The 13580-nt window shown below is 49.3% G+C and overlaps 1 protein-coding gene across 2 annotated transcripts in view; it reads left to right on the top strand.

Annotated features, from left to right (window-relative positions):
- The window catches only part of PUS7 (pseudouridine synthase 7), a 54137-nt gene extending 41785 nt beyond the window's left edge, over positions 1 to 12352 (top strand). For both annotated transcript variants that reach the window (XM_004602264.2, XM_055123972.1), the window contains 5 exons: positions 540 to 666; positions 3127 to 3228; positions 6687 to 6816; positions 10384 to 10475; positions 11284 to 12352. In XM_004602264.2, coding sequence (XP_004602321.2) covers positions 540 to 666; positions 3127 to 3228; positions 6687 to 6816; positions 10384 to 10475; positions 11284 to 11420 — 588 coding nt within the window. In that variant the 3' untranslated portion in view covers positions 11421 to 12352. The remainder of the gene's footprint in view (positions 1 to 539; positions 667 to 3126; positions 3229 to 6686; positions 6817 to 10383; positions 10476 to 11283) is intronic.
- The last annotated feature ends 1228 nt before the right edge of the window (positions 12353 to 13580 follow it).

Here is a 13580-nt window from a genome sequence, read left to right as displayed (position 1 = left end):
GAGGGGGGCACATCGGCAGGCTGCAAGGCAAATGTCTTGGCCCCTGTACTGTCTGACCAGCCTGAGTCTTATTTTCTCTTCCCCTGACCCAGATGTGCCAAGATAGCAGGAAATTGACCGCATGAAGTTGTAGATTCGGTCACTTAAGGTTTTCTTCTTCCATCCGGAGGAGAAAGCACCATTAAATCTGCAGTTGATGTGTGAATGCCTTGAGTTTAAAGTCAGTATGGTTGGCGTAGGTTCTACAGCATTTGCTATATTTGCGTGGATGTATGTACTGTGAATCCTAAACCGGGAGCTGCGGCAACTGCTGCTGGTCATGACGCCCTGTAGTCTGGGGGCTTCCGTCTCTAAACTTGGTTCCTGGGACGCAGTCACTATTTCTGGATGCTGTTAGAAAAATGAGAGATTTGAGGTGTGCGTTCCCGATATCCGGTTAACCTCAGCACAGGCAAGATGTCTTGGAAAGTGCGGTGCTTTTTATAGTCAAGACACGTTTGTTTCCTTTGACTCTTTTTCTTTTTTCCCCTTCCCTCCAGATACCCAGAAATAATCGCTTGATGTATATTCATAGCTATCAAAGCTATGTCTGGAATAACATGGTGAGCAAGAGGATAGAAGAGTATGGACTGAAACCTGTCCCAGGGGACCTGGTTCTGAAGGGAGGTAAGAAGGCAGCACCGTTGCGAGCCATGCGAACTGACCGTTCAGTTATTTAGCGCCAGTGGCTCTAACGCCCCTGGCTGCTCTTTCGGGAAGAATGGTGTCTGATGAGTCTCGAGTAGACTAGTTAAGTACCTGCTGTGAGAGACAGAGAGACAGAGAGACAGAGTCCCGAGGACTGACTTGACCCTTTCTTTTGTTTTTGTTTTTGTTTTTTTGGCATTTTGGGTCACACCGGCCATGCTCAGGGGTTAACTCCTGGCTCTGCACTCAGTAATTACTCCTAGCATTACTTGGGGAGCCTTATGGGAGGTCAGAGGATCAAACCCAGGTCCACCGCACACAAGGCAAATGCCCTCCCTGCTGTACTATCACTCCGCCCTCTGGTTCCAGTTTTTCAACCAGAAAAGAATTTGTACTCAGTGGTACCTGAGGTCCCTTCCCAAACTTTGATCTGGTTTTGGCACATGCTTCTCTGCACTTTGAGAGACGCTTTCAGCTTCTCAGCTGTAACGCTGCAACCTGCCTGATTTCACCGAGTCTTCCTCCAGTCAGCAGCCGACCGGGAGCTCATTTAACATTTGAGCCTGGATGTGATGAACATTCAACGCCTCCTCTGTGCCTGGAGCATTCCTGAAACACCCAGGTCACCTGTCACCACCTGCTCTGGGCCCTTCCCTATATGCCAGGCCTAAGCCCTTTGCTTACTTCTAACTTTTTTTTGTTTGGTTTGGTTTGGTTTGGTTTTGATTTTGGGCCACACTGGCAATGCTCAAGGGTACTCCTGGCTCTGAACTCAGGTATCACTCCTGACGGTGCTCAGGGGACCCTATGGGATGCCAGGGATCAAATCTGGGTGAGCCACGTGCAAGGCAAGTGCCTTAACCCAATGTATTATTACTCTGATCCACTTCTACTAGTTTAAAGATCACAACATTCCCGTGAAGAATTCTTCCTCTTCTGCAGAGGAGGTTTCGGAACTCGTCCCCAGTTCCCTGGCTGGTCGAGAGAGAAAGGGTTGGAACTGGACCCCTGAGGGCAGTGGGTAGGGCCCTTGCTTTACTTACATGGACTCACCCATGTGTTGTCCCTGGCATCCCATATGGTCCCCCAGGTACCTCCAGGACTAATCCCTAAGCGCAGAGCTGGGAGAAAGCCCTGAGCACAGAGCCAGGTGTGACACCCACCCCCCACCCCCAAAAAAAGAGAGAAAAGCAGAGCAGCTGCGATTCCGAGTGAAGCTTGTCTGTGGCAGAGTCCTGGTCGCTCCTGTGCCCCCGCCGTGCTCCGGCAGCCGGCACTGCTCTGCCCCTCTGCAGCTGCACCCAGCGTGGCCGCTCAGGTCTACTGTCGGTTCCGGTTTCACTCGGTTCTTCTGATTCAGTGTTTCCCCTTCTGCCGTACTGGTTCCATTCTGTGTATTTTTAACATATGTGTTGCTGCATCTCATTCCTCAAACTAGATTGTTTTTCCTCGTGTTTTATAGTCTTTTAGCAAACCGCATTTGTTTGCACTCACTTTCCAAATTGCCTTTTGTGGTGTTGTGTAAGAAGGAAAAGGAGCTGATTTCTGAAAGCAAGGAGTCAACTTTTTTCCAAGTCCTTAATTCTTATTTCTTGGTTAGAATAGAGAAAACAGGAAAAAAAAAAAGAGAGAGAAAATACTTATTTCAACTTAATTTCTTTATTTTATTTTATTTTATTTTATTAAATCACCGTGTGGAAGATTACAATGCTTTCGGGCTTAGGTCTCAGTTATACAATGCTGAAACAACCATCCCTTCACCAGTGCCCATATACCACCACCAAAAAAAAAAAAAAACCCACACAGTACACCTCCCATCCCGCCCGCCCCCCCACCACCTACCTTGTAACTGATAAGTTTCATTTTACATTCTGTTTACTTTGGTTACATTCAATATTTCAACACAAACCTCACTATTGTTGTTAGGAGTACCCCACTAGATTCAGACCTACTGTGAAGACAAATAAGGTCGCGGTTTTGAATTTCTGTACTTTAACAAGAAGTCCAGGGAGATTTCTTCCAGATATTAGATAATTGCAGGCTTGAAAACCCAATCTGTGGTCGTCTTAATATGGCGGCCACCGCGCCCTTCATCCCCGGAGAGAAAGAGGCGAGAGAGAGAAATACCTTTCCCCTCCTGGGCGGGCACGGGGCCGAGGCTTAGTTCTCAGGCTGGAGACATTCTGCGAGGAGTTGCTCACACCGAAAGAGGTTTTGCTGGGTCTGGATTCACGCTTGTACAGCTGCGGAGAGGCCGCACATGCGTGCGGCCCCCAGGATCACGTCTCGGCGGTCAACTTAATTTCTATATGCTTCCTAAGCCTCCAATCTGTACCTACTTGCCCTTCTGAGTGTTTCGATATATATACACTTAGTAGATTAAGCTCATGAAAATGCTGCTTTGTTTTCCTAAATTACTGTTTACTTACACATTTGCAGCCACAGCCACCTATATCGAGGAAGACGATATTAATAATTATTCCATTCATGATGTGGTGATGCCTTTGCCTGGTTTTGATATTATCTACCCAAAGCATAAAAGTAAGTAGTGGGTCTGAGGAAATGGCTAAAACAGTCAAACGCCCTCCGCAGCCGTGAATAGCAAGGGGTTGGGGAAATTCGATTCAGTAGTATGACCTGTGCATTCGATTCTTGGGTTGGGCAGGTGGCCCGCAGGACTGGGCGCACACACTCTGCATTGCAGGGCCTCGGGTCTCATCCTCAGCACAGCATGGTCCTCTGCGCATCACTGAGAGTTACCCCCCACCCTGCCCTTCCCCAGTCCGCCCAGTGTAGCCCCAGAACAAAACAAGTATTTGGGTTTCCTCAGACGTGAAAAAAAAAGTTTAGATTTCAGACAGAGTAAGCCATGTCTTAAATTTCTCAAAAGGGACACTTAGGGACAAATGGCCTGAAGCCAGCGAGGGATGTTCGGGGCTCGAGGGGCGTGTGGCCAGCCCCTGGAGCTCTCTAGCCCCACTGGGTGGGTGCCTGGATACAGAGCCAGGAGTGACCCCTGAGCACAGGCCAGAAGTTGTCTGCCTGGCATGTGGGAGGCCCCAAGTTTGCCCCTCTCCAGTGCCATCCCAGCCCTGCAGGGTGTGGCCCTCGGTGTCACCGTTGTGCCCCTGGAGGACTGCAGCTGCAGTCACAGGTACCATCGATTGCAGGGTTCACGCATTGAGAAATTGAAGACAGGAAGGCGCTGACTTGGGCCAGAGCCACAGCACAGCGGGTTGGGCATTTGCCTTGCCTGCGGCAGGCCTGGGTTCAATCCCTGACACCCCATATGGTCCCCCGAGCACTGCCAGGAGTAGTTCCTGAGTACAGAAGTGGAAGCAACCCCTGAGAATTGCTGGGTGTGACCCAAAAAGCCAAGATAAAAAAAGTGCTGACTCTGGGGCCAGTCTGTCAGACTAATAGAGAGGTGCCCCAGCTTACTTGGCTGAGTGCTCCTCTTTATTTTTTTTTTAAGAAGTTTCATTAGATCACTGTGAGATACAGTTACGAACTTCATGTAATCACACAATGCTTGAGCACCCATCCCTCCACCAGTTGAATTTTCCTCTTTAGAAAAACAATTTTTATTCAGTGTTCCTCTAGAAATCGACTGCTTTAAGAGAATAAGCAGAAAGGCCCCCTCCCTCCTAGATCATTGCATTCCTCGTGGGTGGGGGACATCACCCACTTTGGTTCTCTGGGGTGTTATATTTTGAGAGGGAGTCCTCAACTGGCAGTGCTCAAGTCTTACTCCTGATTCTATGCTCAGGGATCACTCAGGTGAGTGCAGGGGACCATATGGGATGCCTAGAATTGAACCCAGGTCAGCCTGGTGCAAGGCAAGTGCCCTCTCTGGTGCTGGCCCAAGATATTACCCACGTGGAGGAGCACTGGAAAATCCTGGCTGCCCTGAGCAGCCAAGGCTGGTTTAGGCTGGTGTTTTCCTGTTAACTGTCACGTCAGGTGCGAGAGACATAAGTACAGTGGGGAAGGCACCTCCCTTGTATGTGGCTGACCCAGGTTCAATCTCTTGTACCCTATATGGTAGCCTCCTGCACCCCGCCAGTAGTGATCCCCTGAAGAGAGCCCAGGAGTAACCCCTGAGCATCGTTGGTGTGGGCCTGAAACCAAAAAAAGTAAACAAATTATAGCAAAGCCGTTTGCTTTGATGAAGCCCTTCCTATCATCCTTATGGTGGGGCTGGAGCGACAGCTCATTTCTCGGACACCTAGTTCATGTGCATCAGGACCTGGCTGCATCCTGTCACCCCACAGACTCCCCGTCCCAGCTCCCCTGGGTGTGGCCATGATGACCCCCACCACCTCCAGCCTTGCTCTGGCAGCCCCTGGCACTGCCAGAGCAGAGCACACTGGAGCATTGAGCCGTGTAGGCCGGTTGGCAGGTATGAGTTGTCTTCCAGGCCCCCTTCGTACTGCTTGGGATGCCACTGTCCCCCTCCCCGACCCCATAGAAAGATCCTTATTGCCAAGCCACGAGCTCACAGGCGAGACAGTTCATACAGCTCCTGGGCATGGCCCATGTAACTTGTAACTCACACACTTGGTTCCCGAGAACGCTCAGTTTAGGACCTGCTGCTGTCCCTGTGAGCGATACATGAGCGAGTGTTTGCTTGACTCTGCTCTACCCGGCATTCTTCACAGGTACTTCCAACAAATCTGCTTGTCATTTCTGCAGATAGTTCGAACAAAGCAGTGAAGGCCAACTCTGTGACAGTTAAGTCCTTCAAAAGAACTGTAGAAGATAATTAACAGGGCTAAATGTAGATTCTCTTCCATATGTCTCTTTCCCAGATGTGTAGGTGGATAAGGCCTGGGTTGACTGCATTTTATTTAAAAAAAAAAAAAAAAAACCTCTAGAAGTGACAGTTGATATTATAAGCCCTGGGACCTTAGAGAAGAGTCGTGGTGGGGAATACCGAGAGGTCACCGGACAGACAGTTACCCCTACGGGCCATCGAGACAAGATACATTACGGCCCCGGGACTTAGGAATCCATGTGGGAGAAGGCAGTTCCTCTGTGTGTTCCAAGGCAGTCGTAGAAGTTCCGGGAAGGCAGAGTTCCGTCTGGAAGAACTTCGGAATCCTTGCATGCCTCGCAGAGAAGCTGTTCCCCATAAACGGCAGCTTGCAAGCCAGAGCTAGCTACTGTCTCTCTCGGGTGTTATAAAAAAGCCTCTACATCAGGTGCGCGGGTGAGCCAGATGGTTTTCCCAGGTCCCTTATTTTTATACATTTATTTATAACCCCCTTCTTCCAGAAAGACTCCGAGGCCTCCCTCTATGGTTTCTTCCCACTCTGAGCCACCTACAAAATTGCAGTTCAGTGGTCGATGCAATGGTCAGTTGCAGCTGACATGGGGAGCTTTCCCTCCACATACCGTGGCTGCTTGCAGAGAGTGTACAGGGACCAGAGAGGTCGTAGGTCAGGGAAGGCTGGCCCAGGGTAAATCCCCTTCACCCTATACTGTCCCCTGAGCCCCTCCAGGACTGATTCTTGAGCGCAGGGTCAGAAGTCAGCCTTGAACACCATCAGATATGCCCCCGCCACAAAAAAAAGGGGGGGCCAGGTAGGGCATTTTCCTTGCATGAGACCCACCAGGGCTCAATCCCCGGCATCCTGTATGGTTCCCCAAGCATCACCTGGAGTAATTCCTGAATGCAGAGCCAGGAATAACCCCTAAGCATTGCCGGTGTGATGACCAAAGAAGAAAAAAAAAAAAAGATTTCCAAGTGGGCCTAACCTAGAGCTCCCTCTCTCTCTCTCTCCCTCTCCCTCTTCCTCTTCCTCTCCCTCTCTCCCTTTCCCTCTCTGCCTCTCCCTCTCCTGTTTCAGTTCAGAGAACAGGTGTGATTGTGAAGTACAGGGAGCTCAGGGCGGGTCCAGGCAGTGTCCTGTTCTGCAGCTCGGGGCAGGGCTGGGCCAGGGCAGCTGCCTGATAGGCTGTGTTCCAACTAACCTGTTGTTTTCTCTTCTGTTTAGTTAGTGAAGCCTACAGGGAAATGCTCACAGCAGACAACCTGGACATCGACAACATGAGACACAAAATTCGAGATTATTCCCTGTCAGGGGCCTACCGAAAGATCATTATTCGTCCTCAGAATGTGAGCTGGTGAGTAGAAGTCAGTTGGGAATAAAGTGTGCCAGAATTCCGATCTAAGATTTCTGGCTTTTGCTTCACATAGACATGTTTCCAGTGCTCAGGACCTAGCACAGAAGTGCTTATTGCTGTTAGGACGATTGCTACTGCCAATACTTGGTAGTTTTTTCAAATCATCACATTAATAAAGGGCCGGCCAGATGGCTCCAAGGGCCCCTCATGGTCCTCCCCCCCTCCCCCAGCAGCACCAGAAGTGACCCTGGGTGAAACCCGCAGTGAAACAAAATATGTGAATGAAATCAAGCATGATACAAAGTGGCTTAGTTTACATTTTATTAACATTCCTAAATGATTAAAGGATTCCCTGAGAATTAGCTTTTTCCCTGTTTGTAAAGAGCCTAGAAGTCTTTTTTAGAATGATTCTTAAGCAAATTCTCACTCAGAATTAGCTATGATCTAAACCGAGCAGGTTTTCCCCCCCACAGTTAATTTTGAGGGTTTGGGGGCCACACCCAACAGTGCTCAGGACCTCATATCTGGTTTTGATCACTTAATCCTTAGGGCTGGGGAGAAAGCACTGAGGGTCGGGGGTTCTGTCTCCAGCATCCTCGAGCTCCACCAGGAGTGACCCCTGAGCACTGCCAGTGTCATGCCTGAGAAATAGTATAGTGGACAGGGCGCTGCCTTAAATGCAGCTGACCCAGGTTCGATCCCTGATACCTCATATCACACCCTGAGCCTTGTCAGTAATGATTCTTTTTTGTTTTTTTCTCTTTTTTCTTTTTGCAGTAATAATTCTTTTTTTTTCCTCTTTTTTCTTTTTGGGTCTCACCCGACAATGCTCAGGGATTACTCCTGGCTCTGCACTCAGGAATCACTTTTGGTGGTGCTCAGGGAACCATATGGGATGCCGGCCCGGGTCATACCCAGGTCAGCCATGTGCGAGGCAAACATTCTCCCCGCTGTACTATTGCTCTGCCCCCACCCCCTGGAATGATTCTTGAGCATACAGCCAAGAGTAAGCCCTGAACACCATCGAGTGTGGCCCAAAAGCAGAGCACAAGAAGAAATTAAATTCTGGGTTTTTCCTCCTTTAGAGAAGCCCATGTTCTCTATTGAATGTCCCCGCCCACTTCTCCTTCCCTCACTCCCCCCCTCATATCTCTAAGTCAATTTCTTATGTATGTTTTTCTTACGTTTTTTGTTTCTGTTTTCTTGTTTTGGGGGCCACATCCATCGGTGCACAGGGGTTACTCCTGGCTCTGCACTCAGGGGTCATCACTCCTGCCGGTGCTTCGGGGAACCATCTGGCAGTGCTGGGCTTCAAACCCAGCCGGCCATATGCAAGGCAAGCACCCTGCCACTGTACTGTTACTCTGGTCCCTCTAACTAAATTTTTTTGTTTTTTATTTTTTTGCTTTTTGGGTCACACCCAAAAAGGGGTTACTCCTAGCTCTGCACTCAGTAATTACCCTGGCAGTGCTCGGGGGCCATATGGAATGCTGGGAATCGAACCCCGGTCAGCTGTATGCAAGGCAAACGCCCTACCCGTGTTGCTATCGCTTCAGCCCCTCTAAGTAAATTTCTTTAAATAAGACTATTTGGGGCTGGAACAATAGCACCGTGGGTAGGGCATTTGCCTTGCGCACAGCCAACTCGGATTCGATTTCTCGTCCCTCTTGGAGAGCCTGGCAAGTTATCAAGAGTATCAAGCCCGCACGGCAGAGCCTGTCAAGCTACCCGTGGCATATTTGATATGCCAAAAACAGTAACAACAAGTCTCACAATGGAGACGTTACTGGTGCCCACACAAGCAAATCAGTGAGCAGTGGGATGACAGTGATACAGTGATACAGTGAAGACTATTTTACTTCAGAGTCTGCAATGATAGTACAGTGTGTACACTTGCCTTGCAGGCGGCTGACCCAGGTTCAATCCTGGCGTGCCATATAGTCCCTCACGACCTCCAAGGAGTGATCCCTGAGCACTGAGACAAGAGTAAAACCTGGACATAGTGGGTGTAGCCCTCCCCCACCAAAAAAAAAACCCACAAACCTATTTTACATCACACACACACAAAAAAAAAAATTCTGCACATGGTCAGTGTCAAGAAATTCTCTTCCCTTTCTTCATCTCTTCCTTTCACTTCCCTTTGCACCCGTGGGTTGTGGGAAGAGGTTGGCAGAGTTGCTTTTTATCTTCCCCACCTCAGAGAACAGGCAGTTCCTCAGAAGTGGTTAGCAGAGATAGCCACTCCGGAGGAAATAAAAACGTAGTGATTCATTCAATTGCATCTGTGCAAAGTGAAGTTTACTACATTACATATGAAAGGAATTTCCCTCCTCGGGAAACTCAGCACTCAGATAAGATCTGCCTTATTCTATTGTTGACTGAACCTACCTCTATTTTTATATAATAAACGTATGTGGGGGAAGGGTGTTAAATAATACAGTTAGTAAGTCAATTTAATATGCACTTCATTTGAATGAGACTTCACATTTCATACGTCCAAAGTCAATCAAGTACTGGGCAGAAGAGAAATGTTTGTAAACATTTTTTTATCAGGTGGGGGTCAGAGTGATAGTACAATGGGTTTACCTTGCAGCCAGCCAACCCAGGTCTGATTCCACTTTGGTCCCTTGAGTACTGCCAGGAGTAATTCCTGAGTGTGGAGCCTAGGAATAACACCTCAGCGCCTCTGGGCCTGGCCCAGAAGATTATTTATTTATTTTTCCCATGATTTTTTTATTGAATCACTGTGAGATAGACCCTTACAAAGCTGTTCAAGTTTCAGTCATACAGTGTTCCAACACCCATCTCTCCACCAGTGTATATTTCCCAGCACCAGTGTCCCCAGGTTCCCTCCCATCACACCCCACCCTGCCTTTATAACAGGCACTTCTCTCACTCTCTCTGTCTCTCTCTTTCTCTTTCTCTCTGCCCCCTCCTCTCCCTCCCTCCGTCCCCTTTTGGGCATTGTGGTCTGCAATACAGATACTGAAAGGTTATCAGGAATATCCCTTTACCTATTTGTAACACTCAGTTCTTGTCTGATGTAATTATTCCCACCTGTTATTGTCATCCAAGTCCCTTCTCTGCCTTACCTACCCCACACACACTTGTGGTTGATCCCAACCACTGACCAGTCCTCCAAGCCTTTGTTTTCCCTGGCCATGAATATTAGTCATCTTCTACTATATATTTTTTATGTACCAAAAATAAAAAAAAAATTTTAAATAATTTTCCAGTAGAGCTGGATTGAGGGGATGAGGTGGGCACCCCGACAGTGCTTAGGGACTACTCCTGGCTCTGCGCCCAGGGATTGCTCTGGTGGTGCTCAGGGGACCGGTATCAGGGATCAAATCTGGGGCTGCTACAAACAAGGCAGGCGTGTTCATGATGGTGCTGTGGGTGGCCACAGTGGCTGCACCTCCAGCGCCACCAGCGTGCCAGGAATACCCACGGTCGGAAGAGACCCCTTGGGTTTTCCTGACTGAGAAGCAGTGCTGATGAGCAAGTCAGCCCCTTGCATGAGCACACGCCCTCACGGTGTTTTCTCCCTCTCTCCGTGTTCTGCAGGGAAGTTGTTGCCTACGACGATCCCAAAATCCCACTCTTCAACACCGATGTAGACAACTTGGAAGGGAAGCCACCCCCGGTGTTTGCATCTGGTAAGGGCCTCTCTGGCCACCTCTGAAATGTTTGCCCCTTAAGAAATCAAAGATTCAACTGAGGGGAGGAAAAAAACACAACTTTCCCCAGAAACCCCATCTCCTCTCCCCTCTCTTCCCCTCCCCTTTCCTTCCCTATCTCCTCCCCTCCCCTCCCCTCTTCTCTCCTCTCCCCCTCCCTCTCTCCTTCCCTCTCTCCTCCCCTCTCCTCCTTCCCCTCCCCTCCCCCCTTCTCTCCCCTCCCCCTCTACCCTCTCTCCTTCCCTCTCCTTTTCCCTCCCCCAACTCTTGTGTTTCATCCTGTGACCAATTGTCATGGGGATGGTAGCCAGGATGGTAGCTGAGGCTGGTGGTTGAAACAATAAATCCCACTGGAAAAGTGAATGAATGCTGTGGAGGGTTGGGGTACCTTAGGTGATTAACTGTCCACCCCAGGGAGTTAACCGAGATCTCAGGGCCAGAAGCCAGCCTGAAACTGTGTCCACATTCTCTGATTCTCGTTGCCCTTCCTTTGTGGGTCCTCTCTTGCCCCCTGTACTTTATTACCATTTTTGGTTTTGGTTTTGGGTTTTATTTTTTAATTTTGCATGCATCTCCCTCTGCTTCTCTGTCATCTGCCCTGTCCATGAAGTGCCCCAGGTAGCCTGACCCGTAGGTCATGGTTTTCTGAGCCGCCCCGGCCAGACAGAGAAGCCTGCCGGAAGGAGCCCGGTTCTTTTATCTGCAGAGACGCCGTGTTGCGCCCGGTCTCGTCTGCAGCCGCCCTTCCTTTCTATAATGATCTATGGTCTTCTTTCCTGCACGGCAGAAGGCAAGTACAGAGCTCTGAAGATGGATTTCTCTCTGCCCCCCTCAACCTACGCTACCATGGCCATCCGAGAGGTGCTGAAAATGGACACCAGCATCAAGAACCAGACCCAGCTGAATACCACATGGCTGCGCTGACCCCGGGCCCGTGTCCGCCGGCCTCCCGCTCCCTCTCCTCCCCGCACACACCCTCCTGTGGACTTCAGATCTTTGTAGTAAAAGATGATTTGTATTTTTTCAAGTTTTTATTAGCTTCAATAATTTGCGGTATTTGTATGCATAGACCAATCTCGAGGCTCCTAATTTCGGCTCCGAGAGTATGAATTGATCAGAATGTATTTCAGGTGCTTAAATCATCGTGAAATGTCAGCTTTGAACTGCCTTTAGCATAATAAAGGACTTTTTTTTGTTTGTTTTATGTAGCAGTTTTAGGTGTTACGCTGTTCTTGAGAATAAGAAGTGGACATTTGACCCATCCATCGAGTCCACTAAGAGTGATGGGGATAGTCGAGAGCATCCCCCGCCTCTGCAGATGCAGGGGTCCTGCTCATTTGAATGATGGAAAAGCGCCAACAGGTCTATAAGCCAGTGATCGTCGTTGCCAGCTCCTGTACCAGGTTCCTGTGCTTAGAGCTGTTTCGTCGCAATAACTTTTGCATTTGTATGCCCTTTGCCTTGCAGGACCATAGCATCTATAGGGCTTTGAGTTTTTTTTTTTTTTTGGTTCCCTTGATGTGAAAATATGCAGCTATTTTTACTAGGTAAGGTCTAATTTTTACTATCGGTGCCTTTTATGTTCAGAAATCTTTTCACTGGATGGGTGTTTAACCCCCCCAAAATAGATAACTGCAGACAAGAAACCTTGCAAGTATCTCCAAGGGCTCCTGCGACCAGCAGCCGCGTCACCCTTCGGCCTCGGCGGCTGAGGGAGTCTCCGTTTCTGTCCTGGCCTAGAACTTCAATCCTGGGTAAAAGGGTGAATAATGCCTTTCCATGGCCATGTGACATGATTGTACCAATTTTAATTTTCTATCATTTCTAGAACCAAATGTAATAAATATTTTTTAAGACTCCTATCTCCTGATGATTGTTATGTTCATCAAAGGCATTCTGAAGCCGAATGCCCATGAGCGTCTTGGCCCAGGCTGACGGCGGGGCACCGAGTGGACGCCTGGGCAGTGCGGGGGACACAAGGCATGTCGTGCTCAGGCGAGAGAAACCCGGAATGGAGTGCCCAGTAGTCTGACTTCCTGGCCGCTGGACTGGACTCAAGGTTACTCTCACACAAGCAGCAGCTTTAAGTGTCACACTATTAGGTGTGAGGCTATTAGGTTTTAGGTGACACACTATTATTTATTTATTTATTTGTTTGTTTTGTTTTGCACTGGAGCTATAGCACAGCGGGTAGGGCGTTTGCCTTGCACGCGGCTGACCCAGGTTCGATTCCTCTCCCAGAGAGCCGGGCAAGCTACCGAGAGTATCCTGCCCGTATGGCAGAGCCTGGCAAGCTACCCTTGGCATATTCGATATGCCAAAAACAGTAACAACAAGTCTCACAATGGAGACGTTACTGGTGCCCGCTCGAGCAGATCAATGAAAAACGGGATGACAGTGCTACAGTGCTATTTTGCTTTTGGGTCACACCCAGCAATGCACAGGGGTTCCTCCTGGCTCTGCACTCGGGAATTACTCCCGGTGGTGCTCAGGAGACCATATGGGATGCTGGGAATCGAACCCAGGTCGGCCTCGTGCCAGGCAAACACCCTACCCGCTGTGCTATCGCTCCAGCCCCTTGACACTTCATTAGATGTTACGCCATTTGCCTTTTATTGTGCTTGCCAGAGTTGGGGGAAGGGAGGGTCCAGGCCAGGGACGGGGGAGTTAGTGGGGCAGGTGAGGAATGGAGGAAGGTTGCTGGGAATTCATGCTGCAGCAGCATGGATGGCATTTGCTCCAGAACTGGCAGTGGTAGCAAGATTTTTTTTTTTAAAAAAAAAAAAAAGGCTTTCTTGCGGGGCTGGAGAGATAGCACAGCAGGTAGGGCTTTTGCCTTGCACACGGCCGACCCGGGTTCGATCCCAGCATCCCATATGGTCCCCCGACTACCACCAGGAGTAATTCCTGAGTACATGAGCCAGGAGTAACCCCTGTGCATTGCCGGGTGTGACCCAAAAAGAAAAATAAAAAAAGAGTACTCTGGACTGCAGGTGGTGCTGGGGATCAGATGGGAGTGCTCCATGGTGGACAGGGATATTTCCCACTGCTGTCTCTCCAGCCCGTCTCGTGTCTGCTCATGAT

The sequence above is a fragment of the Sorex araneus genome, chromosome 1 (genome assembly GCF_027595985.1).
Source record: "Sorex araneus isolate mSorAra2 chromosome 1, mSorAra2.pri, whole genome shotgun sequence".
Lineage (NCBI taxonomy): Eukaryota > Metazoa > Chordata > Mammalia > Eulipotyphla > Soricidae > Sorex > Sorex araneus.
Note: the sequence above shows the minus strand (reverse complement) of the source record. Positions and strands in the feature narration are given on the sequence as shown.